Here is a 26,994-nt window from a genome sequence, read left to right on the forward strand (position 1 = left end):
ACCGGGGGTCCCAGGGTATTGGAGTGAGGTGGGGGTCCCATTGCACCCCACTTGGGGGGGGGCTGGGGTTCCCCTGGGTACCACGGGGGGGGGGGGGTGAAGGGACAGTTGGCACTTCTGAGTGTCCCACTGCCATTGAGGGCTCTGCGGGTCCCACGGATGCCACCGGAGGCGTCCCCTGAGCACCGGGGGCTGGGGGGGCAGGGGGGGGACAGGTGCCGTCGGTGGGCGGAGGGCTCCGTGGCAGTCACGGCGAGGGCAGAGCCCTCGGGGAGCCCGGAACGTTTGGGCGCGGGGCGGGTTCCGGGCGGGCACGTGTGGGAGCGGAGCGGAAGCGCGGGCGGGCGCGGTTGCCGTGGCAGCGGTCCCGGAGCCGCCATGGAGGCCGCGGCCGCGCTCACCGACATGTACGACCAGGCGCTGCTGGGCATCCTGCAGCACGTCGGTAACGTGGAGGAGTTCCTGCGCGTCCTCTTCGGCTTCCTCTACCGCAAGACCGACTTCTACCGCCTGCTGCTGCGGCCCGGGGACCGCCTGGGCTTCCCGCCCGGCGCCGCGCAGGCCATGGCCCTCCAGGTACCGGCGGCGCGCCCGGGCCTGCCGCGCTCTCCCGGCGCCGCTGCTCCGCCTCAGGCCCGCGGTGGGCGGTGCTGTCCCGGTCGCTGGGCCTCGCCAAGGGCGTTTATCCCATCCGAGCCGGGCCGCGTCTGTCGGGAGAGGTCCGGGAGAGACCGGGAATGGGGACCTGGCAGCGCGGGAGCTCCTGCCCGAGGGGTGGAGAGGGGCGGGGGGGGGGGCGCCCGGCGGGGGGGCGGCAGTCACAGAATCGACCAGTTTGGAAAAGAGCTTTAAAATCATCCAGTCCAACCATTCCCAGCACTGCCAAGGCCACCGCTGACCCATGGCACTGAGGCCTCGTCTCCACGGTGTGTGAACACTTGCAGGGATGGTGACTGCAGCCCTGCCCTGGGCAGCCTGTTCCAATGCCTGAGCACCCTCTGGGGCAGGAATTGTTCCTCAGCTCCATCTAAACCTGCCCTGGTGCAGCTTGAGGCCGTTTCCTCCTGTCCCATCCCTTGTTCCTTGGGAGCAGAGCCCAGCCCCTCCTGGCTCCATCCTCCTCTCAGGCAGTTGTAGGGAGCCATCAGGTGCCCCCTGAGCCTTCTCTTCTCCATCTGACCCCTCCAGGTCCCTCAGCCCTTCCCCATCACACTTGTGCTCCAGGCCCTGCACCAGCTCCAGTGCCCTTCTCTGGCCTCACTCCAGCCCCTCAATGCCTCTCCTGTAGAGCTGGGCCTAACTGAACCTCCAGCCTGTGCTAGCCATGCATGTCCAGAAGCAGACTGCAGAGTGGGATGACACAGAGTGGGGAGCAGCCTCACCCTGAGGCAGGGAGGGGTGGCTTTTCTCTGAGCAAGTGCATGGCTTTGACCTTAATCAATCAGTTCTGGCTTGAGGTGGCTCTGCTCCTCCACCTGTGTGGCCTGAGAGCTCCAGGTGAGCTGTCCTCCAGCTTCTCCTGGGGCAGCTTGTCCTGTTTGCACCTCAGAGGTTTGCTCCGAGCTTCAGCCTGGCAGACAGCCCCTGGGTGAGCACTGGCTCCTTGGAGCCCCCTCCCCAGCTGGCAGTTGGAGCTCCTTGCTCTCCCCTTTGCAGGCAGATGTGAGTTTGGCTGCCAGGACATGATTTCAGAAGGGCTCCCAGGAGCTTGGGCTTTCTCCCGAGCTCTGTTCAACGTGGCCTTATGGCTTTTGAGCTAGTCACCAGCTGGTTTTGTTGCCGACTGAAGCAGCTCGGTGTGGGGAGTGGGGGCTGTGTGGTATCCAGAGAGGGAGGGACAGCTCTAAGTGCCCCGAATGTGTGATGCTTCTCTCCTTCTCCCTGGCTTCTCCAGCAGAGCTCGGCAGCTCGCTGACCCACTGGGTTTGCTTTTTGTCTTTCAGGCTTTTAAAGTCTTTGAGCGGATGGCCCGGCAGGATGATGAGAAGAGGCGCCGAGAGCTGGAGGCAAAGCTAAAGAAGGAGGAGGAGGAGGCTGCTGAGAGGGTGAAGCCACCTGCTGCAGCTCAGGAGGTGGAGGTAGAGACAACAGCAGAGCACATCCCAGTGCCGGATGCTGCAGGAGCTGCGGGGACACAGGAGTCGGCTGGAGCCCAGGACGCAGCCCCCAGCCTGGTGCCTGCAGAGTCCCTGGGTGCCGCTGCCCCGGCAGAGCTGCCCACGTAAGGGTCTCTCTTTGTGCTCCTGTCAGGGGGGAGGCAGAAGCATGGAAGTGGTGTTTGCTGTCCTGTGCACAACCCTTTGCTGTTCTCTGCGGTGCTCAGCCCTGCAGGAGGCTCCCGTGCAGGCTCCAGTGGCTGGAGGCAGTGTGTACTTACCCACGGGAGGGCAGGGGTTTGATTTCCTGCTGCTGGTTTGGTGTCTTCCCATCATGTAGCCCTTTTCTCATGGCAGTAAGGTGTCGGACTCCCCTTGGGTGCTATGAGATACCCACAATGCCTGCGAGGCAGCGCAGGCAGGGCTGGCATGAGGCAGGCAGCGAGGCCAGCCACGGCATCAAATACGCACAGCAGAATTGGGTTCAGAGACCTCTGGAGGTCCCTTTGCTCAGAGCTGGGCCAACTTTGAAGCTCAGTCAGGTGCTGCAGAGAGTTCTGTCTTTAGCTGTGTTCTTTTGCCAAAATGAGCTGCTTTCAAGCCTTGTGATTTACAGAAATGTCCTTGTTCCAAAGTCTTCCTCCAGCTTGACTCTGCTGCGCAGCAGGAGGGGAGCTCCTGTGGGCTGGTGTGGCCTTTCTGAACCAGTGTCTGAGCACAGGGTCCTTCCTCAGGCATCACCTTGACTGCGGAGCCAAGGCAGAGCTGCCCAGCCCTTGCTCAGGGCCTCCCACACCACTGAGTCTCCTGTGCCTCCTCAGCCCAAGGCAGTGCTTGCCTCATCACTGACATCTCCTCTGTGCCACCCCAGTGTCACTCATGGTTGAAGCTCTGTGCACTCACTGCTGCTTTCCTGGTCCTCTATGGGGCTCGCTGCAGTCTGTCCCTGCTGTCCCACTGGTGTGTGGCAAGGAGGACAGCTTGGGCCAGTGGTCCCTGTGCTCTGGGCCAGTTGATACACAGCAGCAGTGAGAGCAGGCCACCTGGGAGAGCCCCACATCCTTTCAGCGCTACAGGGGTAGAGAGGATTGAGAGCCCAGACTTCAGGGGCTGTCAGCCCTTGGCGTGTGGAAGGGATGGTCAGAGCACCAAACCCTTGGGGGCAGTGGCAGGGCTGTGGCAGTCTGAGCCTGCAGTGGCAGAGAGGAGGGCCCAAGTGTGGCAGCTGTCCGGTGGAAGGGGAAGGGAAACGGTATCAGTGGCTGCTCCTGGGCAAAGGGCCTGCCAAGTAACTTGATGCCATGGGGTGGAGGAGAAGGATTTGGGCTTAACCCCACAGGTCTGACACAAATCCCACAGGATAAAAATAAGCCAGAAGCCAAAAATGAGCTCCCCTGAAAAGCTGTGTCCTGCCACCAGCGCTGGCCTGGGGAGGGAAGGTTGTCCTCAGGACTGTCAGTCTGACACCTCTCCCAGCACAAGATGAACGAGCCAAAAAAAGCCCTGTTGGAGCAGGGCAGGTCTCTGTGATTTATCCTAATTGAGAGGGGGGTCTCAAGCCCCTGGGGGCAGGAGGGAGCTGGGCTGCCCTGAGTGCTTCTGCCCCTTTGCAGCCCACTTTTCTTGCCTTCTGCCATGTGAAAATGCCACTTGGGCCTTTTGTTGTGGGCAGCAGCTGCTGTAAGTGGTGTTCAGGTGCTTGAAAACAGATGTCAAGACTGGGGGAAGGGAACTGGAGGGGTTAGGAAGGAAGCCGAGGGCCGTTGCGGGAGCAGGATGTGTCTGACAGCGAGTACATTGGAACTGACAGGGACGGTTTCTGCTGCAGGTGGTAGGAGTCCTGTGAAAGCTCAGCCCTTTCCTTGTCCCTGCTCTGAGTGTCTGCCCTGGTACAGTTGGAGAACGCCCTGTGGCAGAGTTCAGGCACTCGGATGCTGTTCTGCACCCACAGACATCGCATCGAGCACAAAGCTGGGTGGCTGCTCTCCCACCAGTCTAGCCTTTCCTTTCCTGCTGCCCCAGACGTGCTGTAGAGCGAAGCGCTCGCAGTCCTTTGCTCCTGCGCCTGTTGGGTGGGTGACACCGGCCCCACAACCCCGCTCCTGGTTTTCAGGCCAGAAGAAGGGGGCGTCTGCGGGCTCGAAGTAGGGCAGGGAAGGCACCGGGTTTGTCAAACGGCTGCAGTTGGTTTCTGTGCCTGTGGGGGGCACTGGAGCCCCCCGAGAAGCAGCAGGGACCAGGCGCGGGTGTCCTGGGCACCCTCCGACAGCTTATTAATAATTTAACCGGCTGCTTAATTCTGCACAGCCCCTTCTGAGCAGAACCCGGAGCCACCAGCCTGGCTACGAGGGGCGCATGGATAATGTGCGGCTCCGGCTGCAGGGATGCAGAGGAAAGCTTAAACTAAAGTGTTTTCCACGTCCCTCTCCCCTGCCCCCACCGCTGGGAAGCAAACCACTGCCACCCAGGTCTATATAAAAACCTGCTCATTCTGTCAACCTGACTGCTCCCTAAATGTAGGGCAGGTACCAGCCCAGATCTGCCAGCTCCCATCAGAGCCTCGCTGTGTGCCCGGGCGCTGGGGAGCTGGTGGTGAGCATGTTGCAGAGCGCAGAGGTGGTAGCAGCTTTTTCAGGGTCGATGCACAAGGGAAGAGCAGAATCAAGCCAGCCTTGTGGGTGCAGAGGGCTGCCTGGGGGCGAGGAGGGTCCTTCACCTTCCTGCCTGTGGAAGGCAGGGGATGCAGTGCTCATCACTGTGCCAAGGAGTGAGGTGTCTTTGGGGTGACCCGAGTGCCAGAAGCTGTGCAGAGGGGGACCAGAGGTCTCCTTTGTGCCACCTCAGCCCAGCTTGCAGCTGCCCTGGGTGTCCTGGCATCCCTCCCTGGCCATCAAGGTTCTCCTGCTTTCCCTCCTCGCCGGGGGGGGGGCAGAGGAGATCGTGCCCCCATGATCCTCCCACCACTGGGCTGTGCACCCCAGGGGTGCAGAGCTGGGGCTGGCGCTGCAGCCACACAGCTCGCACAGGCTCCGGCTCTTCCCCCATCTGCTCCCAGAAGCCATCCTTGCCTGAGCTCAGCTCCTAATTTTGAACACCTCCGCCACCCAGCACCCTCCCCTTCCCCCAGCTTGGAGTTCATCCTGCATATATTTGCCACACAGCATTTAAAATAGAGCCCGACAGCCCACGTGTGGCACTGTGCAGCCCGGCCTGGGCTCAGCTTGTGCTTTCTGACTCTGATTCCTGGCTCCCCTCTGCTCCTTTCTTTCTTGGAGCAGAATAGGGAGCAAAGCCCTCCTCCCCATGCCCTGGGAGCCCCACTCTGGCAGGAAGTGGTGACAGGGGGTTTGTAGCAGCAGCTCTGGAAGCCTGTGCATGGTGGTGCATGCTTACTCTCATGTATTTCTCCATCCAGCCTTTGTGTCTCCTCCCGGCTGCTCCAGCCAGAGCTGCTCTGGGCTGTGTCTTCGAGACCACCTTGGACTCAGTGGACCCAGGTGGGGTCTCACGGAGAAGGACCTCTGGGGTGGGCAGATGTTGAAGGGTTCCCCCAAAAGATGGTGGTTCCCTCCCAAGGGTGCTTACCTCCACAGCAGGGACCCAGGGCAGCAACTGGTCCCTCTGCTCCTCCAGGACGGGTGGAGCCTTGGAACTGGACCAGCAGGACACGAGCACTGAACCAGAGCAGAATGAGACCCCTTGGTCTCTGTGGCCTGACCACCTCCTGCTGCGTGGAGAGGGAAGAGAGGGGTGTAGGAAGGAACTGCAGTGAGAAAGGGCAGTTCACAGCTGGTTGGGCCTTGAAGGAAACCATGCAGGTCTCTGGGCTGGTTCAGCCTGGAGAAGAGGAGGCTCCTGAAGGGGAGACCTTAGAGCAGCTTCAGTGCCTAAAGGGACTGCAGGAAAGCTGGAGAGGGGCTTTGGCCAAGGGCCTGGAGGGACAGGCCAAGGGGAATGGCTTTAACCTGCCCGAGGGGAGACTGAGATGAGCTCTTAAGCAGAAAGTCTTCCCTGTGAGGGTGCTGAGGTGCTGGCACAGGGTGCCCAGAGAAGCTGTGGCTGCCCCATCCGTGGCAGTTTTCAAGGCCAGGTTGGACACAGGGGTTTGGAGCAAGCTGCTCTAGTGAAAGGGGTCCCTGCCCGTGGCAGGGCTTGGAGCTGGATGAGCTTTAAGGTCCCTCCAGCCCAAACCCTTCTGTGATTCTTGCCATGTGTGACCTGGGGAAGAGGCTCCCCTTGCCCTGCGTGTGCAATGTGGCTGTGCTAAGGAGGGGATGAAGAGGCAGCAGCGTTGCCTGTGCCCCAGCCTGGCCCTAGCCACGCTGCTCCCATGTCCAGCTGAGCTGTGCTGTGGGGCTGGCTCTGCCATCCCTCTTGCGGGTGGCTCAGCAGTGACCTACAAATCTCACTTCTGTGCTTCCCATCCCACTGTCCCTGGCGAGAGGCAGAGCAAACTTGAACTGGAACAAGTTAATGTGGGGAGCTGACTGCTTTCGAGCTCCAGTTCTCTGGTCTCCTGAAAGCAGCCACTTCCATTCCCCGAGCCCTGGGGTTAACCCTTTGTGGGGCACGCCGGGAAGCATCCTCAAGATGACACAGCAGCACCCTGGGAAATTTCCACGAAGCTCCTGTTTGAATCGAATTCGACTTGGCACCGGCTTGGCTTTGCTGGAAGTCCAGATGGATGTTTGTCGTGTGAGGTGCTCGAAGGACGGGTTTTCTGGCGTGCCTTGGGGTGCTGGACAGGGGAGTTTCACTGCTGATCAGCCTCAGCAAGGAGCAGGGCTGTGGAGACAAGGGACCACTGCACACTGCTGGCTCTGAGGCTAGTTTGGTTTTGACTCAGAGGCAGCATTGTCCCAGGCTTTCTCCTCTCAAGCATTTTCCAGGCGAACAGGCAGGGAACATGCGGATGCTCCTGTTGACTTGGCTCTACCTGGGCCCGTCCAGATCAGAAGCCAGTTAAACTGGTTTCCTTCCCTAGCATCCCTGTGGGTTTCAGTGGGAGCTCACCTGGGTCCACGCTGTTCTTCCAGCCTGACCCAGAAAGATGGAGCTGATGCTGATCCTTATTTAAGGCGGTGTCTGTCCTGGTTCTCGTTCCTCTTGCGTTCAGGAGCTGCGCAGAGGTGCCGCAGGGAATTCCCCCATCACAAGCAGGAGCCAGACAGACCTCGGGAGAACGGCCTGACCCGGTACCGCTGGACTCCATCTGGCCCTGTGTCCTGTCTGCAGCAGCAGCAGATGTTTAGGGAAGAGGAGAACAGACCGAGCGTGCAGTGATGTTTCCTCCCTGTTTTTCCCCTGCCGCCAGCAAAGAGCTGCGCAGCAGCTTCTGTCTCCGTGCAGGCGGAGGGGCAGGAAGCAGTTCCCTTTTCCTTCTCCACCCATGTGGGGTTTTCCTACTGTGTCCGTTTCTCCCTTTCAGCCTGTTTTTAGGCTGATGGGTGAGAAGCACGAGGATGCTTCTCACTTATGCTTCTTCATGCTCCTCCTTGTAATGCATGATCCTCTGGTGTTCCTTGCTGATGCTCGGGTGGCAAGAGCCTGTGTGTTCCCCACTTCCTGCCTTACTTCTTTGCTCATGAGCTGTCCTCATGGGGCCATGAAACCCTCTTCCAGAAGGGTGGTCCTCCCCCAGTCAACTGGCATCACTCAAACACTTTTCCTCCCATCCCAGCACTCCCTAATGCTGAACACCACCTCTCCAGGTGGGAGCTGCTGGGAACGGGAGCTTTCATGGAAGCCCCATATTGGCCAGATCTCCCTCCACTGCATGCCCAGGGGAAGAAAGGTAGCGAATCCTCAGCTAGCCTGGTGCCACCAAAGCTGTTTCCCTGGAGCTGCAGCTGGACTTGTGGGGCTGTTGTGTTTGATTTCTAGGAGGCATGTGTCCTGGTTGTACTGGAGGAAGGGGGAAACTTTAAAGTAAGTCCTCTGTGCCAAGCAGAGTCTTTCATCTAGCGTGGCAGCAGGGCCAGGGCAGTGATTGTGCCCCTGCACTGGGTACTGATGAGGCTGCACCTTGAATCCTGTGTTCAGCTCTGGGCCCCTCACTACAGGAGAGACATTGAGGGGCTGGAGGGAGGCCAGAGACGGGCACCGGAGCTGGTGCAGGGCCTGGAGCACAGGGGTGATGGGGAAGGGCTGAGGAACCTGAGGGGTTCAGTCTGGAGAAGAGAAGGCTCAGGGGGGACCTGATCGCTCCCTACAACTGCCTGAGAGGAGGATGGAGCCAGGAGGGGCTGGGCTCTGCTCCCAAGGAACAAGGGATGGGACAAGAGGAAATGGCCTCAAGCTGCACCAGGGCAGGTTTAGATGGAGCTGAGGAACAATTCCTTCCCCAGAGGGTGCTCAGGCATTGGAACAGGCTGCCCAGGGCAGGGCTGCAGTCACTGTCCCTGCAGGTGTGCACAGATCGTGGAGACAGGGCCTTCAGTGCCGTGGGTTAGCAGTGGCCTTGGCAGTGCTGGGAACGGTTGGACTGGATGATTTTAAAGCTCTTTTCCACCTGAGTTGATTCTGTGGTTGTTGCAAAGAGAGAGGCCGTGAGTTCCCGCTCGGAGAACTGCTTTAACACACAGACCTTCTCCCACAGCAGTGGAAACTCGGCTGCTCAGAAGCATCTTTTCAAGGGGCTGAAATGCTTGAGCTGAGGGTGGGACCCACCAGGCCCTGTGTCTGGTGCAGCCCTTGACTGTAACAAGCCTTTTGCAGCCAATGAGGATGAGTCGGGGTCCCATTTTCCCAGTGCTTTCATGGGGAGTGGGGCTCCTGCGGCTGGGTTGCTGAGCTCAGCAGTGGAGCGCCGGTTCCCATCGCACACTGTGTTGCTCAGGGCTTTGGTTGCCCTACCAAGGTACTGAGCTCCCAAATTAGGTCCTGGGACCAAAAATAACTAAATTAAAACCTATAAATTTTTCTTTTAACAAGAAGAAAATCCCAGGGCTGGAGGCTTGGGACAGCATGTGCCTGATTCTGATTTAAAGTGGCGTTTTCTGTTTGCTTCTTTTAACACTGCGTTGTCCACCAAAAGAAGTGGCCTAATGTGGAAAGCTACCAGTTTGGCACGGCCCCGTTGGCCGCTTGGTGTCCGCGGTGTGGGGGTCTGAGAGGCCACTTTGCCCTGTGCTTCCACAACTCAATCCCATTGGATTTCTTTGGCCTTACCCCCTTTTTTTCCAGGGGAGCTATAACTGAACTTCGTTATGTTGTATGTGGTGCGTTATTAGAGCCGGTTTGGCTGCCTGTAGGTGTCTCGGAGAACACCTCTGAAACCCATGGTTGTATCAGCTCTGTACAAACACCAAGGGTCCCAGGGGGCTCCTCTGAGCAGTGGTGTGTCCTCCGTCCTTGACCTACATATCCCAGCACCAGTGAAATCCAGCCCTCCGGTGATGACGCTTCGGAGCTCCTAGAGCTGGCAGTGGCATTTAAACTTGCCTAATGTCAGTAAGTTGGCTCTGTCGAAGGGCTCCATAAATAACTCAGAAACCAAAAGGGAAGGCTAAAAGCTTGCCTGAAGTGTGTGAGCTTGGGAAAGAGGAAGGCTCTTACCTGGCCGGGAGAGGGGCAGAGCCTCAGTCCATACACTGGGACTGATGGGATTCCGGCTGCTGCACCTTGGGTGGATTCACTCTTGGGCTGCTGGGTTCAGTAATAAAGGCATTGTCTTGTGGGGCACCTCATACAGGGCAGCCCACAGGGTCAGCCGGGCTCAGAAGTGCAATGGGATACAGGGGAAAAGTGTCTCCATGCGCCCTGGTTTTGGTTGTTGGTCCCATCCTGGGGATGAGTCGAAGCTCTGAGGCTTCCTGAAGGTGAAAAGAACTTCCTGTAGAGCTGAGGGTGGTCACTGCAGGCTGGAGCCTGGCCAGGGGCTGCCTGAGGTTTGGGGGTCAGAAGGAGGTGTTGGCTTCCATTTGTCAGTCTGGTTTTGAGAGCAGGACCACCAATGCTGCGCATTGCAGCCCTGGAAGTATGTGCGTGGGGGTGTAGATCCTTGGGGGACTGCTGCTGAGCTTCTGTCTGGTTTGGGGGTGAAGGAGACCTTCCACAGCTGGATTTGGGGCCTTCTCCCCCAGCAACCCATACACACCTGAGCTGGAAGAAGCCCTGAGGGTCAGGAGGGCTCCGGGACTCCCCTTGGGCCACTGCTGAACTCACTGACAGCCATAGAGCTGCCGTGTGGATCCAAGTGGATCCTGAGGCTTGTTGACTGTGGCTATGAATTGAGCTCTAAGAGGGAAGGGTTTGGTATTCAGCTGCTCACTGCTGAGCCCAAGACCTACTAAACTGGAGTGCTGCATGCAAAGGGAGCTGTCGGGTAGTGCTGAGTGCCTGCAGGACCTGATGGAGGGCCGCAGAGCCCGTAGTGGTGCTCCTCCTGCCTTGGCACTTCTGGGGCGAAAGCAGGAGAGACAAAGTGCCCCAGTGCTGCTGTTTTGATGCCACTGTGGAGGTGGGGGGAGGCTCCTTTGCGGCACGCTGGCAGGAGGAGCACAACCCTGGTGTTTTCCACGCACACAATCCCTGCAGCTTTGGAAATGCAGCTTTCCAAAGAGGTGGAACTTTCGGCTTCTCTACCTGTTACTCAGCTGCTCCAGCACCTGCCTTGGTACCCCGAGGAACAGAGGCCATGTCTGACCCTCTTCAGTTTCTTCTTGAAAGCTGGTGTTTGCCTGTAGTCTGGCTCATGCTGGGGCTTGACAGAAACTGTTGAGGGTGCACGGCCCTTCCCATGGCTTGAGGTGGCTTTGAGCTTTCATCTGGTCATGGTGGCAAGCAGGGGCTGGGAGCCAGAGCTCTGGAAAGCTGCCTTCCAGCATTGTGTGGGTGCTGTGGGGTGAGCCTGGCCTTTCCACAGCGACACGGGGAGGGCTCTGCCATCGCTGGCCCTTGCCCTGCTCTTCACTCAGTGTTTTGCAGTTCTGTTAGTGCTGGGAAGCCCGGGTGCAGGTGTGGTTCAGGCTGCTTCCCCAGCAGGGAGAGGGGGGTCTGATAGGAGCAGGAGCCTGGGTGATGACTCTCACCAGGGCAGGAGGACAGTGGCCGCCCTGTGCTACCCGCAGCAGCAGAGCTGAGCTTACTGCAGAGGTTCTGGGGGGGACAGGCTGCAAATGGCTCCTCTCACCGTCCTCTGCATCATCCTCCCTGTGTGCGGGGAAGCCCAGCAAGATGCTTTGAGCCAAGCAGTGCTGGCTGTGAGCTACAGGAAGATCCGAGTGCTGCTGCCTTGGTCAAGGCAGAGGCATTGAGGCCACAGCGAGCAGGAGGTAGAGTCCTTCTCCCACCACAGCTGCCAGCACTGGCACTCAGAGCTGCCATGGAGGCTTCTGGCTTGGAGAAACCCACCCAGGGCAGGCGTCAAGGGGAAGAAGCCCTCGGCTACAGCCCAGCTGTGCTGCCGGGTGTCCTGCAGTGCTGCAGCCTGCCCAGGTGCTTGCGTGTCAGCAGCAGCTTCTCTTCCTGCAGTTCCTGGTGCCTCCTTGAGGCATCGCAGCGCTGGGATGTGGGATTAGTTACGTTGATGGGTGCCACGTGCTCCAGGCTGCTGTCATGGAGCAACAGCATTGATCCGAATGCCTGCTCCTAGCACTGAGCGCTGGCTGGGCTGACGGCGCGGTGCCTCTCCCTGGCAGGCTGCTGCCGATCTGGGTTAGGCACGCGGATGTCTTGTGCCCGATTCTCTCTTTTCCTACTTGCTCAGAACTTCATTATTACTTAATGAGATCTTTCCATTCTTGGCAACCTCTTGAGCTTGAAGAAGGTTTCATGCATTGCGCAGGGCCTCTGACAGTGGTTAAAAGACAGAGCTGGGGTGGGGTTTCTCTGCTGTTTGCTGGCAGAGGGACTGTAAGACACCATTCCCCTCTTTTTCCCACTCGGAACAGAGGAAGATCTTGTGGAGGGGAGAGGCGTTGGGATGTTTTGTGTTGGGATGTGCTTGTGGGACCTGCTGGGATGTGTTGGCAGAGCACAGGTGGGGTAGGACTGTTATAAATCCCTCCTTCAGGAGCAGCTTTGCAAAGGGAAGCAGGCCTGGATCCCCGTTACAGCATATGCTGGGTTGGTTGCCTCACAGCACTGACCTGGCTTTCTCTCCATATCATCCTCTTCTGCCTCAGCCAGTCCTGCTCGCCCGGCTTTAGCTGTCGTGGCTGTTCCTCTTCTCCACCCACCTCCACATCTGCATCACTTCACTGGTGTGACACGTTTTCCTTAAAGCTGCCTAAATAATTCACCTTGACTAAGAGCAAACAGCAGCGGAGCTGCTTCCCGCAGGAAGCTTTCCGTGAATGCCAAGTGGCGGGAGGGCATCCACGGAGCCAGCAGCACGCAGGCTCCTGAGCTCGGTGCCTGCCCCAGCCTGAGTCCTGGTGGACCCTGAGTGGCAGGTTGGTGTCCCAGACTTCCATCAGCTCTTTTCCCAAGAGGGCAGGGGTCCTGCATCAGAAAGCTGAGATGCTCCAGGCTAAGGGGATTGGATTCCTTAAGTAGGTCTGAAAATCCTTGGGCTATCTTTTCTTCTTTTCGCGAAGAAAAACAAGTCCTTTGGGATTAGGCCCATATTAGCTCTTTCCCATGAGGCTTGCCCACCCTCAGCCTGCAGCGTCAGGCTGAAGGGCGGCTGTTCCCGTGCTGCTGTATCCATTCCTCGACCTCTGCATTCTTGCCCCAAAAGCCCTCAGTAAAGAGGAACTCAGGGAGCTGCCCTACTTCTCCTTACACAGAGCATTCAATCAAATCCTTCGGCATGTGGTTCCTGCTCTTGGGTTGTGTCCGGTGCTGCTTTTGCAGAGCTGGAGCTGGTGCATTCTGAGGACGGAGCTGCGCTCAGCCGTGTCCGCAGCGAGAGGATCGCTCTATCACCGTTTCCACATCACTCAGCTCATCGTGCGTCACCAGCCCACGGAGCTGGAAATCCTGGGATAAGAAATGCCCAGAAACGTGTAGTCGAGGCCTGGTGTGTGGCTCAACCTGTGTCCAGCTCTGCCTCAGCCATGGCACGTCCTGGTGATGCCGCCAGCAGGTCCTGGTCCCCTCTTGCTGCGTCTGGGGTCCGACCCTGCGCAAGGGGAGCAGCTCTGCTGCTGGTGCCAGCGCAGCCGTGTGGCTCCGAGGAGTGGCAAACAGATCGGCTGCTTCTCGCCAGAGCATTGTTAAAGGTTTCACCTCCCCCAAAATGACACATCATGAGCGAAAATAGAACAAGACAGAACACACAGACCCACCCACAGCATCCCCACCACCCGGCAGCCAAGTGCACACGGTGCCAAACCCTGATGCTTTTTCACCCTCCCTGTCCTCAGCCATCGCTTGGCCCAGTGGCAGTGACCATCGCACTGGGAGCAGGCGTGCTCCCGCCAGCCAACCCGCACCGTGCTCTGGATTTGGCCTTGGTCTTTGCCTGGTGGGTCTGGGCACAGGGCTGTGTCCTGGCAGTGGGGTTGGTGCAGGAAGTTCTCTCGCCTGCTGCACGGTGGTGCTGTTGAAGCAACGCAAAGGATGGCTTTGGCCAGGAGAGGCACCTCCGGCATGGTGGCCCAGCTTGGTGCAAGCAGGAGCTCCCTCCCAACCAAGGAGCTGGGTCCAATTTCTTGACTGCCGCCAGCATGTGCTAAGCACAGTTGGACCAGGCAAGGATCTGGCTGGAAAACCTCCAGGAAAGGAAGAATTCCTCCAGGAGATGGATGGTAGAGCTGTCAGCTGTTTGTCAGAGGCGCCTAACAAGGCTGAGACCCGTGTTCACCATTTCAAACCCTCGTCTGCTCAGGAGCAGGCAGTTTTCTGGCCAGGGAATTCATGGAGGCCTTCACGAATTGCCCCTGTGCTCCTGTTCTGGCGCACGAGGTCACCCCATTAGGTGGGGCCAGAAGGAAGGCTTATGCTTGTTCAGGAGCGATGCTGTGCAAAGAGAAGTCCAGCAGAGTTGTCGCAGAGCAAGTCTTGCCTGGGTTTCCATGTGGAAGGAACACAATTGACACTGACCTCCACAGGGGTGCTATGAAGTGCTGATGGGTTTTGGACCATCTTTGATGCTCTGCATCTGCTCTAATGCCTTGGCCGGGCACAGGCTCGCTGTCTCACCCTTTGGCGTTTGAGATTGTCCTGAGAAAGGCAGGAGGGGAACAGCCTGGAAGGAAACAGCCATTTGCTGGTTCTTGTCTGGTTCTTTGCTTGAGCTCTGGGGGACACTGGCGCTTGGGATGCCAGCATCATTTCCCTGAAGTGTCTTGCTGGCAGGTTTGGGAGGAGCATGGTGAGCTCTGCCTCGGCCCGTGCAGCCACTGAGCCTGGAGGTGGAGCTTCTCGCGTAAGGAGGGTGCAGTCAAACTGAAAGATGCTGCAGGCAGGACTGTGGAATGCATCCAGCACTGGGCCCAAAACACCAGAGGGACCTGTAGCTGTTGGAGCGAGGCCAGAGGAGGCCACGGAGCTGCTGCGAGGGCTGGAGCAGCTCTGCTCTGGGGCCAGGCTGAGAGAGCTGGGCTGGGGCAGCCTGGACAAGAGAAGGCTCCTGAAGGGGAGACCTGAGAGCAGCTCCAGTGCCTGAAGGGGCTGCAGGAAAGCTGGAGAGGGGCTTGGGACAAGGGATGTAGGGACAGGCCAAGGGGAATGGCTTTAACCTGCCAGAGGGGAGACTGAGATGAGCTCTTAGGCAGAAGCTCTTCCCTGTGAGGGTGCTGCGGCACTGGCACAGGGTGCCCAGAGAAGCTGTGGCTGCCCCATCCCTGGCCATGCTCAAGGCCAGGTTGGACACAGGGGTTTGGAGCAAGCTGCTCTAATGGAAGGTGTCCCTGCCCGTGGCAGGGCTTGGAGCTGGGTGAGTTTTAAGGTCCCTTCTGGCCCAAACCACTCTCTGAGTCTGGGCTGCAGCTCATTTTCCCCTTTCAGAACCCTGCAGATCCCGCTCTCTGGTGCTGTTCCCGCTCTCCGGCGCCGTTCCCCATCCCTGGCGCCGTTCCCACTCTCCGGTGCCGTTCGTGCTCTCCGGTGCCGTTCCCGCTCTCCAGCACCATTCCCGCTCTCGCCCTCCAGCCGGTTCGACTCCCACCATCCGGGGGCGGTTGGAAGCCGGCAGCTGGAGCCACCGCACGCCAGCACCGGTTCGGCGCTGCCATGCCAACCCCGTTTCCATGGCGATGGGCACCCAATGGGCGACCGCCAGGCAAGGCCAAGATGCCTGAAAAAAAGATGCTCTTCCTCTGCTCCCAAATCCCCCCCTGGAGGCCGGGAGCCCGCGGGTGCTTCCAGACCCCAGCGTTGATTGTGATGGGAACTGGCTCAACGCCCGCTGCGGGGCACGGGGGGTTGTAACGGAGCCGGTAAAACCCTCGGTGCCCGCTGCGAATACATCAGAACAACAGGAAAGGGGAGGGCTGTTTCCGCAGCCCCTCCGCAGCCCCCTCGACCGCCTTGGCTCTCATTTAATTAAAATCCATGGATCGTGCGTAATGCAGAGGGTGCTGCAGCGCGGCCACCCCCGCCCGTGCGGCGAGGGCCCCTCAGCGGGGGGTGCCAGTGGGGCGATGCGGTCCCCGGGGCCACCCGTCCCCGTCTCCCCTTTATGTAACGCTCTGCAGCCCCGTGTTTGTAGAGCTCCAGATTGGAGGCTTAGGTACATAGCAAAACACTTTAAAATAACTCTGCCTTTTGTGAGCACCGCAGCTATCTTTAGGAAGGGTTTGGTTTGATTTGAAAGCCTTCTCCGGGAGATTTCGGTGGAATAGTCCTCAGCCTGCCTTTTCGAAGGGACGTGGGGTGATGGAGATCTCACGTCTTGTCTGCAAACACTGTATTGATTATCGCTTATTGATCTGATAAGCCCCATCCTATCCCCACAACCACCTCCTCATCCTCCTCCTCAGGTTTCCTCAGCTAGATGTGGCAGTTTGCACCAAGCTCAAGATGGGTTGTCACATCCCAGGGTTCGTGGAGCTCAGCTCCATTACCTCTGTGCCCATCTCCCTCCAGCTGGGATTTTCCCAAACACACTAAGATCAGGAGGAGGACAACCGGCTCTGGTTTCTTATGGTAAACCCAGCTCGCAGGGAGCTCACAGGGTCCTCCCTTTCTGCTTCATGTATCCTACTTTCTGGTTTGCTGCTCTTCCCAGGCTCTGCTCCCTCCGACACTTACCATGTCACCCGTTTCTCCCCCTCCAGGAAACAGGAACAGTTCCAGACAAACCCCGACAGCTACAACGGAGCTGTGCGAGAGAACTACTCCTGGTCCCAAGACTACAGTGACCTGGAGATTAAAGTGCCTGTGCCCAAGCACATTGTGAAAGGCAGACAGGTAAAGTGTTAATGGTGTGTCTTCCAGCATTTCCCTTTCCCTCAGGTGCCCAGCTTGCCCAGCAAGCTGCGCTTGGAGCAGGAGGCTCCTTGTCCTTCATACTCAAGGAGGACGATGTGTCTGTGCCTTTTTCTGTGATGATATGTGTATGGACCCAGCCTGCCTGTGTTGCTGTTGGGACTGCAGTGTCCCATTGCCCCAGCCCTGGCGGGTTCCCTCGCACCACGTGGCACTTTCTTTCTCTGCTTCCACTGACTGCAAAGGTGCACGCGGGTTTCTGAGCCTGGCTGGGGATGGATGCTCCTTCCCCCGTGCTCCCTCTGGCCTGGCGTGTCTCCTGCCTCTTGTTTGCAAGTGGGAGCTGCTGGAACAGCTCCTCTGGCACTCGGGCTCAGCCTGTGGGAGACTTTAACTGCTCCGGGTGGAAGGAGCTGGGGCCCCTCTCCCTGGCAGCCTGTATGGCCAGGGGGTTCTCACCCTCCTCCTTGGTTCAGACAGGGACTTTCCTTCTCTGTCACATCAGCTTTTCTTTCCCGCTTCTGTCCCCTCCCGGCGAGGGACTCACGGTGCCCATGGTGCCCGTGGCTGGCTTTAGTTGGACTCAGACGTTTGAACTATCCTGTCTTTCCCAAGTGCTGCCCTCCCCACGGCTGATTCTGTATTTTTCCATTTGGGAAGTCCTTGCTTCCCCACCTCCTGTCCTCTTCAGCTTCCAGGGCAGCTGAAATGAGTACGCTTGGGTTTGTTCACCAGCTCCAACCTACACAGCTCCGGATCATGCCAAAAGAGTGTAATTGGCAGCAGCAACCCGGACCGGAGCGGTGAGGGAGCAAACGGCTGCCATGGGGACAGCAGGGGACTGGGAGGTGCATTGCTCCCAGTGGGTCTCCAAAACAAACCCAGACTGTTTCTTGGAAGGATTCAGGGGCATCCAGGCGGATGTTCCATCCCTCTGCATCCTATTGCCACCATGATGCTTCTCGCTGCCCAGGGACGTGCTCTTTGTACCGGGGAAGTTGTGTCCTTGCCAAAACAGAAGCCCATGAGGCTTTGCCTGCCCTGTCCTTTGGCACTCAGAGGCATAGGGGCCTCGCCGGAGCAGGAGGAGCAGGGCCAGGATGTGTTTTGCTGACCTTCCCTTGACTCGAGACTTGATTCTCTGAAGTCTCCCCTAGTCGCAGGGGGCTGGAAGCAGATGGGTCATGGGCCAGAGCAGGTGGGTCAGAGCCATTTCGAAGCTGAATGGACGTGGGTTCCTGCAGGAAGGAATCATTCGCCTGCATTCAGCAGCACACCTTCATCTTCTGTAAAGATGATCAGGTTTTTGGCTTCTGCCTGCCAAGGCGAGATTAAAACTCTCCCGGGTTTGGTCGCGGGCTCAGAGCGCGCCCGGCTCTAACGCTGCTCAGAATCTTCCCTCTGACACTTTTTTGGATTCAGGCTGTTGCTATGGCACATTTACACTCGGGAGAGCTTAAGGTTTCCTTGTATGGAGCTCCAAAAAAGTGCCCGTGGAGCAGGAACGGGTGATGGGGTGGGTGGGAGCATCTTCCCCTGTGCTCCCCACCTCGCTGATCTACTTACAGGAACAACAGGGGCCCGCGGGGCTGAGCACTCCCTGAACACTTAAGCCAAGATGATGTCAGTGAGCACTGTGTGTGCCTGGCCGCAGGAGCCCGGCCGGACACCTTCAGAGCTCGGGCTTTGCTCCTTTGGATTCCTGGGTGATGTGGGTGTTTTAGCGTGCACAGAAACCGCCGTGGTGCAAAACCAGGGCAGAGCCAAGACCCAGGTCCCCTCATGAGTGGCATTTTGTGGGGCAGAAGTGCTTATGGGGAGCTCACGGGGTGCCACTGCTTGTGGCTGCACTGCCAGCACAGCATGTTCCCAGTGGGATTGCCCTTGGCTTCCCTGCAGCGACTGCCCAGGGTCTGGTGCTGCTTGTTTGTGCCTGGCAAACCCCGGTTTTGGGGCTGTACAGGGCAGGATGGGGCAGGTCAGGTGAGAGGAGTCAGGGGGAGGAAGGGCAGCCCCTCAGAGAGCCCAGCCATCCTCCCATGGAGTCGGGATGCTGGGCAGAGGTGGGGTGAAACCCCACCAAGGTATCTGAGAAGCTGCCACATGCACCAAAGCCTGCACTCAGTGGGTACCACTGTGTGTGCACAAGTCCTCTTGGACACGTCTCTCCACCCAAGGTGGGTCACGGCTCTCTGGTGATGCACGTTGTGCTCCCATCACTGCTCCTGGAGGGCTGGGGTGCCAATGGGGGCTTTGTGCTGCCTGCAGGTAGAAGCCAGTGTTACCCTTGCCTCCTGCCCTCAGTTAAGGCTGCGCTGAGAGCCTGGGGTCAGCATCCCTGACCAGGGACCGGGGTCCAGGGCAGTCAGTGGTGGCAGGGAGCAGAGCCCCATCCCCACACCTTGCTTCTGGGCTGGAGAAAGCTGCTCTGTGCTGCAGCCTCTCTGGAGATGGTTCCCATCCAGATGCTGTCTGCAGCCATGTGCCAGGGAGATCCCAAGGGAGCTCATGTCCCTTCCCTGATCTTGTGGCACCACAGTCCTGCTCCCAGCTGGCTGCAGGGAGCTCGGTGTCACACTGGGCTGCGTATCCAGGCCTGTGCTGCAGCTCTGGCAAGTCCCTGTCACACGGAGTGGGTCTGGGGGCTTCATCTGGTGGGCATCAATCAGATGCAGCCATGGTGCCCGACCCGGCTGGAGCGGCTTTGCCTGTCTCTTGCCTGCGTGGAGCTAGTGAGCTGCTGGAAATCTCCTAGGTAATGGATAATGTAATAACATTTCAAATGAGATCTGCAGAGCAGGAGGAAGATCTGGGGGAACTCTGGGAGAGAATGCAGGCAAATCTCACTGCAGTCTCCTCCTTTTGGGCCAGAGACGGGGCAGCGCTGGGGGCCACCAACCTGCCCCTTCCCGGCCAGGTCCTCCCTCAGTCCCCAGGCCTGGCTCGGGCTCTGCTGGCAGCAGCTCAGGACCAAAAGGGAAAGCAGGGAGCAGATGGTCTCTCTGGAGAGGGAGGTTCTGCGTGCGGCGCAGCAAAGCTGCAGCCTGCCTCTGTCTCCCCAGGGGAGAGGCATGTCACCTCCGCGGCAGGTCGGAGCAGGGTTCCCCATATGGCTGCTGCGGGCAGGAGCTGGCCCTGTTCCTGGGGACGGAGCTGCCTCTTCCCCTCATCCCCGCAGCAGGGAGAAGGGAGCTGGGCTGCAGCATCCCCTCCTCGCACCCCGCTGGGAGGCCTGGGCTGAGCCCGCCCTGCCTCCGGCAGCTTGTGGTGCGGTGCAGCAGAAGGGACAAGCTGCTGCTGCTCTTGCTCGTGTAGAGATCCCTGAGTGGCTCCTGCTGGGCAGGGAAGCGCTCAGCCCCCAGGAAGACACCCAGCCGTGGCCAGCTTGTCACGGTGATGCTGGGCACCCACGGTGCTCCTGCAGAGCTGGCTCACAGCAAGTGGGCATCCAGCCTGTGAGCGCTGTGTGGAGGAGATTTGTAGCCATTGCTGGGTTTCTCTGTGGGGAAACTGAGGCACGGGGCAGCCATGGTGGCAGAACCAGCTGCCTGGTATCCTTCTGGGGCTCCATCCGCTGGGCCCTGCAGTCTCTGATCCCAGAGAGGTTTCCTTTCTCCTTCGAGCTCTTGCTGCATGCTGAGAAATGACAGCAGGATTCCCAGGCTCCTGCTACACATGAGGCTGAAAGCTCTTCTCTCTCTTTCTCATCCCCACCGAGTGCACTTGACCCCGCACCCCACGTAGCACAGCAAGAGGGCAAACAGGAGCCTCCCTGCTTATTTCCTCTCTCTCTGTGTCTCCAGGTGTCTGTGGATATTAGCAGCAGCACAATTCGTGTGGCAGTGCTGGAGGGGAGCAGCCCGCACGTCCTCATGGAAGGGAAACTCACCCACAAGATCAACACGGAGAGTTCCCTCTGGAGCCTGGAGCCAGGGAAGTGTGTTTTGGTAAGGGGCTCTCTTTGGTAAGGCCTGCAGCTCTGCTGGGCTTGGCTGGAAAACTGAAGCAGCCGGAAGTTTGAAGTGGTCTGGCTTTCCCTCTCCAGCATCCAGCTCACTCTGCCCTTTGTGTGCTGTGCCTTGTCTCTGGCTCCTGAGCTGCCCCTCTGAGCAAGCTGGCAGAGCAGCACAGCCTTTGGGTTGGGTGAGGAGGGTTCCCAAGCTGCAGCCTGCAGTGGTGGGAGCACATCAGTTATCTAGAGGTGGTCACTGTCCCCTCATCACAGCACATGAGGTCTGCTGGCAGAGAGAGGCCATGGCACTGCACCGTGGCACTGGTGCTGCCTGCCTGTCCTCACTGGCTTTGTCCTCTGGTTCTCCTGGCCCTGCTCCTGCTCCAGTATCCTGCAGATGCCTGTTCATAGAATCACGGAAGTGCTTGGGTTGGAAGGGACCTTAAAACTCATCCAGCTCCAACCGCCTACCAAGGGCAGGGATGCCTCACACTAGACCATGTTGCCAAAGGCTCTGTCCAGCCTGGCCTTGAACACTGACAGGGATGGGGCATTTACCACTTCTTTGGCCACCCTGTGCCAGCGCCTCAGCACCCTCACAGGGGAGGGCTTCTGCCTTATCTAACCTGGACTTCTCCTGTTTGAAGCAGTTGCTCTGGCTCCTTCTCTGCCTTCAGCAGGCGCCACGGCTTGTGGTGTACATGTGCCCCTGCACCACGATCTTCCCTCTCAAGGTGGTTCGGGGGCTGTGGCTGCCCTACTGGGGCACCTACTGGTGGGTAACACACTCGTTTCTGGTGTGCTCAACAGGCTGAGGTTGTGAGTTGTGTTTCTGGCTGAAGCTGGCCTGGGGGTTGTGTTGCTGCCCGTCAGCCTGGGATCTCAAGTGTCAAACAGTTGCCAAATTCCTGTTTGAGTTTTGGGGCCATTACATGTCCGTGTGGATGTAGCGGGGGATGACAGACTGGTACCAAGAGAGAGGAGCTTCTCCAGCTCCATTAGGCCATGTGAAAAAGGAGGCAGTGGCATCATTAACCTGTGTCTTAAAGTGTTCTTAAGCTTCTTGAAAATTAGCTGATCTGGGAAGAGAAACAATCCTGGGAAGGAGTAAACTTGGTCAAGAGGAGGTGGCCCAGCGGGTGACTGCTGAGAATCCGTGGTGCGTGTTCTGAGGATCAGTAAGGGACGCGATGTTTATTGAATAGCCGGTGCCAGAGGAGCAGGATGGGAGCAGGATGGAAGTGGCAGGCAGATGGAACAAGACTTGGGGCAGTGTGGGGAGCAGTCCCATCACCTCCAAGCCCTGAGCTGGGTCCCGCCTCCTGTTAGCGCGAGCACAGGGTTGTGAGGCTCCAGCTGGCTGCCAACATATTGATGGTGGGATGGAGTTTCGCTTGAAGAATTGTAGGTAACTGGAGCAGAGTGAGTAATTCTCGTCCAAGAGCATCTCCTTTTCCCATGCGCTGAGTAGCCAAAAGTGGTTTGTGATTCCTCCCGATCCATTCATCAGGAGACACCCAGCCATGTGTTAATGAACTGCTCTGTTCAGTGCCTGTGGGCCTGGACAGGACCCGTGTGGTCACTTGGAGGCTCACAGGGCTCACGGGCCCTTCCTGTTCCTGAATTTGTGTGTCCATACATTGTGCGTCTCCGTGTGCGGGGTCAGGAGTGGCTTGGTCCTGCAAGATGCTCTAAGGTGGTACCTGGCTTCCCTCCCCGGGGACCTGGGGCAGGGGGGATTAACAGCTGAAACTGAGTTCCCCAAGTGCCAGCACGGAGTCATCCGAGGACATCCTGGCCACCTTGGACACTGCTTGGGCCACCTCAATGGCTGTGTCCAGAGGAAAGCCCCTATGTGCTCATGTTCCTGTGGTCTGTGATGCGAGTTGAGGCAATCCCTGCAGGCACAGCTTGATCCATGTGCCGAGGAGGTGCGATCTCTCCTGCTTGCTCTTGTCCATTTGGGAAGATTCCAGTTCTGTGCAGAGAGGCTGTTGGGTCCTGCGCACTCTTGCAGGCGCGTCAGTGATCACCGGGATGCCTTTGCGCTCCAGGCGATTCTGTCCACACATCCTCCTGCTCAGGATCCCATCCCAGGCCCGTGCCAAAGCCCTGGTCCCGGGTGTAGTCCCTGTGCTCTCCCTTCTGTGGCACACCCGCTCGCTTGTCAAAAGTGAGGTTAAAATAACTCCACACAAGCTGTTTTTAGAAGTCCCGGCTGGGTGTTGTGCACAACGCGCTTGCTTGGGGATTATTTTTGTGGCTGAGGATTCTTTCCCCCTGTTCCCTCTCTTGCTCCTCCTCTCCAGCACTGGTTATCCACACTTGGACTTTTGTCACCAAGTCCTGCCTTGAACAGCGATCACAGTCGTGGGCTTGTCAACTCGTGAGCTGCAAAGCCGAGGTAATAACAGCCCGTGGTGTTCTCCCTCTGTCCTGTGCTCCACATCCTGCAGGGAACGTCACTTCCCCAAACATCTCCCACTGACTTTGCTGTTGTTCCCAAAGGAAAGCAGGTGGTGAGAGGTTGTTTCTCTAAGACTTATTTCCCTTGACAGCATCTCTGGAGCTCTGACAAGGTATTTAGTATCCAAGAGGAAACCTCATGTTGTGACAAAGGCCAGCACTGGCACCAAAGGGCCATGAGCTTCCTGGCAGGGTGTGGAGCTGTGACATGATCCTGTGTGCGTACCGGTGACATCTGTCACCCTCTTTGTGCCACTGGAGGATCCCTCAAAGTCTCATGTGGGCTTTGAGCTCATCTGTACTCATTGCAGCCCCCTGGGCTATGGGGTAAAGGCCTCCCTGCAGCCCAGGATGCCCTTTGGGACCTGCCAGCTGGGAAAGCAGAGCCACAGTGTGACCGAGAGCCCAGGCACGCCGCAGGGACCAGATCCTTCCTCTGGTTCATGGCCATGGGCATTTCTAGGACCCCAGAGGCCCTGTCTGGGAAACTCATAGGTTCAGCTTCAAGCCTAGGCAAATCAAAGTGAGGAACATAATGAGGTTGAGATTTGTCCTTGTTCCCTCCCCTCTGCTCCCTCCTGGAGCCTGTCAGGAGCGTGCCAGAGCTTTTCGCCATGGGTGGGATTTGCAGGACATCCCCCTGCCTGGGCTGAGACCGGGGCTCTGCCATAGGCTCTTGGCTTTCCTTACCTCAACCTTCTTGGCGAGGCTCCAGCCTGTATCTCCATCACTACAACCTCTTGCAGGCACCCAACCAAGTAATGGGCTGGATCAACAGAGGCCGTTGGCAGGGACATCTTGGAGAGACCAATCTGAGCCTGTGCTTCCATGCTGGAGGCTGGATCTGTCCATGGCAAGTGCTCCAGCACCGCTTCCAGCCACAAAGCCCCAAACTCAGGGTGGTAGAGGGAGAACTTTGCCCTGGCCTGCTGGCATTTCAGAGCCTCACATCAGAAAATGGAGATCCCACCTAGGAGCAAGTCCCACTTTTCCATCTCTCCACGTGGAATAAAGGGGGATGAGCAAATTCCCCACATGCAGGAGGAGCACCACAGAAATACTGCTAAGGGAATGAATAGTTCCATCTTCCCATCAGGGTGGGAAGTGGCATGTAGTCCATAAAGTGAGGGCCACGTGTGGGGCAGGGGGAGGAAAGGATCCCCTGAGGGACGGTGGATATGGGGATCTACCTGGTCCATGCTTCCGTGGGTTCCCTGGGGCCTGCTGGTGGTGGAGACAGTGGCAGGGCACCAGGGATGGAAGGGAATTCAGTGGGGTCAGGATTTGGGATGGGTTTTCCTTCCCCTGATGCTCTGGGTTGGAGGTGGGGTGATGGCTGACAAGCCATGGAGTCTTCTGGCATCCGTTCATCCCTCTGCTGCCAGGTTGGCTCTGGTGGGGACAGCAGCAGTGCCTTGAGAGCTCAGCTCTGTGGGGACATCCCATCCTGTTGGTTTCATCTCATCCCTCTTGCTTGAAAGCCTGAGGAGCAGCAGTGGGCAGAGGAGTGCTCCTCTGCAGGAGCAGAGTGTGCTCCTGACGCTGGTGTGGGGCTGCTGCTGCCCCATGGCTCGTCCTGCTTCCCAGGAGATGGCATTCCATGGGGAATTCGGCGTTCCTCCACCTGCCTGCCCCAGTCTGGGAAGCCCCCAGGCAAACCTGCAGTGGCTTTTCCTCCCCTCCGAAGGGGAGCTGTGCAGTTCAGAGGAGAGCAAACACATTGTGTGACTGGGAAAGTGAATGCCTTTCCGAGCTGGGATGTTTTACATCTGCTGCCCCAAGATAAGGCCCAGCCACCCCCTCCAGTGTTAACTGGTTTTTCTCTTCACGCTGCAGACACCAGCTCCGCACCTTTAAGGGCTGCCCCCGTTTTCCCCTCCAGAGCTGTGGAGCTTCCAGGGAGGTTTGGGTAAATTGCATTGTCCGTCTTTATTGATGGCTTTGCAGAGGCTGACGAACGCCATAAACCTTCCTCGCTGCTGGGATTAGTGCTGGAATAACGCGGGAGGAAGGAGCCCACCTCTCCTGGCAAAATCAGATCAAGGCATTTGGGGGTCATGGTTTGGAATACCCCAATGGTGGCATCTTCACCTTCACTGTCACCCACATGAGGGCTCCTGGGCCAGGGGAATGTGGAATGATGGCACTGCAGTGGTGGGAGCCGCACACTCTGCCGGGCAGGGCCCCTTCATCACATCATATCCCAGCCTGGTTTGCGCTGGAAGGGACCTTAAAGCTCATCCAGCTCCAAGCCCTGCCACGGGCAGGGACCCCTTCCACTAGAGCAGCTTGCTCCAAGCCCCTGTGTCCAACCTGGCCTTGAACACTGCCAGGGATGGGGCAGCCACAGCTTCTCTGGGCACCCTGGGCCAGCGCCTCAGCACCCTCCCAGGGAAGAGCTTCTGCCTAAGAGCTCAGCTCAGTCTCCCCTCGGGCAGGTTAAAGCCATTCCCCTTGGCCTGGCCCTCCAGGCCCTTGTCCCAAGCCCCTCTCCAGCTTTCCTGCAGCCCCTTCAGGCACTGGAGCTGCTCTCAGGTCTCCCCTTCAGGAGCCTTCTCTTGTCCAGGCTGCCCCAGCCCAGCTCTCTCAGCCTGGCTCCAGAGCAGAGCTGCTCCAGCCCATGGCCTCCTCTGGCCTCCCTCCAACAGCTCCACATCCCTCTTGTGCTGCTGCCCCAGAGCTGGATCAGGGCTGCAGTGGGGGGGGGGGTGTCTCTCCAGAGCACAGCAGAGGGGCAGGATCCCCTCCCTGAGCTGCTGCTTGCTCTGGGGGTGCAGCCCAGCACACAGGGGGGTGGTTCTGGCTTGGAGCGATGCCTGGGCATAGCTGAGCTCATAGTGGGGGTACCACATCCCAGAGGCTCCTCTCCTGCTCTCTGACCCGCATTTCACCCCCAGATCAACCTGAACAAGGGGGATGAGTACTGGTGGAACGCCATCCTGGAGGGCGAGGAGCAGATTGACATCGACAAGATCAACAAGGAGCGCTCCATGGCCACAGTGGACGAGGAGGAGCACGCTGTGCTGGACCGCCTCACCTTCGACTACCACCAGAAGCTGCAGGGCAAACCCCAGAGCCATGAGCTGGTAGGTGCTGCCTGCCCCCCACCACCATGGGGCACTGGTGATGGGCACAGCCCCAAGCCTCACCTTGCTGCTCGGGGTGGCTGCGTCCCTCACCCAGGGCAAGGGGCGCTGCTGCTGACCCCACAGTGTGGCCGGCTGGGGTGCGTCAGCCCTGGCCTGACAGGAGCCTATGTTCTGTGTGCAGAAGGTGCATGAGATGCTGAAGAAGGGCTGGGACACGGAGGGCTCCCCCTTCCGTGGCCAGAAGTTCGACCCGTCCATGTTCAACATCTCCCCCGGCGCTGTGCAGTTTTGACAGCGGCACCAAAGGAAGCAGGGAGAGGAGGAGGAGCCCCCGGGGGAGCCCCATCACCCTGGTACCGGCCCCGGCGCCGCCGTGTGAACCGAATCCACGTCTCATCACCGCCGCCACCGGCACTGGGACCCTTCTCCCCTCACCTCTGCTGCCGCGCGCTCTCCTGTGTTGTGGAATAGACCGAGCTCACTGGGTGACAGAATCGTTATTCCTGGGGGATGAGGATGCTTCTGTTGGGATTCAGGATGGCGGAACCCTCCCTGCCCTGCCATTGGGCAGCTTTGCCCCAGCCAGCACCGGGGGGGGGGGGGGGGTTCTCCTGGGTTCACCCCATTGCCGGGATGGGGCTGGAGGTCAGTGGGGAGCACCTACACCATGGGGGGCATCCCTGGCAGGAGGCTTCTAGGCCCCAGTGGCCACCAGCCCCTCCATACCAACAGCGCTGTGGGGTCTGGGATGGGAGCCCAGCCCCAGCCTGTGCTTGCAGCTTCCCACTGCCCCCCACCCTGTGGCGAGGGGGTCCCTGCCCCCAACTTACACCCGCCCAGCCCCCCCTTGGTTTGCAATAAACACGTTTCTTGAGCGCGGGGCCTGCAAGTGATTCGGTGCCACCACACAAGGGGAACATGGCCCCCCCCAGCACAGGGACACGCCGGGGGGGGCCCTGCTCTACAGGTGGGAGTCAGTGCAGGGCTGAATTTTGGGGTCCTTGGGGGTGGATCTGGGATAACCGGGGGGGGGGGGGGTGTTTGTCGGGGTGGGTGCCGGGTGCTTGGTGAC

General features: G+C 58.8%; 1 protein-coding gene across 1 annotated transcript; it reads left to right on the forward strand.

Moving 5' to 3' along the window:
* Positions 1-312: 312 nt before the first annotated feature.
* Positions 313-26,422, forward strand: NUDCD3 (NudC domain containing 3). The gene is made up of 6 exons (XM_062639929.1): positions 313-576; positions 1,944-2,221; positions 16,265-16,397; positions 20,219-20,362; positions 25,731-25,919; positions 26,104-26,422. The coding sequence occupies exons 1-6, from the start codon at positions 379-381 to the stop codon at positions 26,212-26,214; spliced, it is 1,053 nt and encodes a 350-aa protein (XP_062495913.1). The 5' UTR covers positions 313-378; the 3' UTR covers positions 26,215-26,422.
* The last annotated feature ends 572 nt before the right edge of the window (positions 26,423-26,994 follow it).

This window comes from Pezoporus occidentalis, unplaced genomic scaffold (genome assembly GCF_034315485.1).
Source record: "Pezoporus occidentalis ecotype Australia unplaced genomic scaffold, CSIRO_AGI_Poc_V1 ctg623, whole genome shotgun sequence".
Lineage (NCBI taxonomy): Eukaryota > Metazoa > Chordata > Aves > Psittaciformes > Psittacidae > Pezoporus > Pezoporus occidentalis.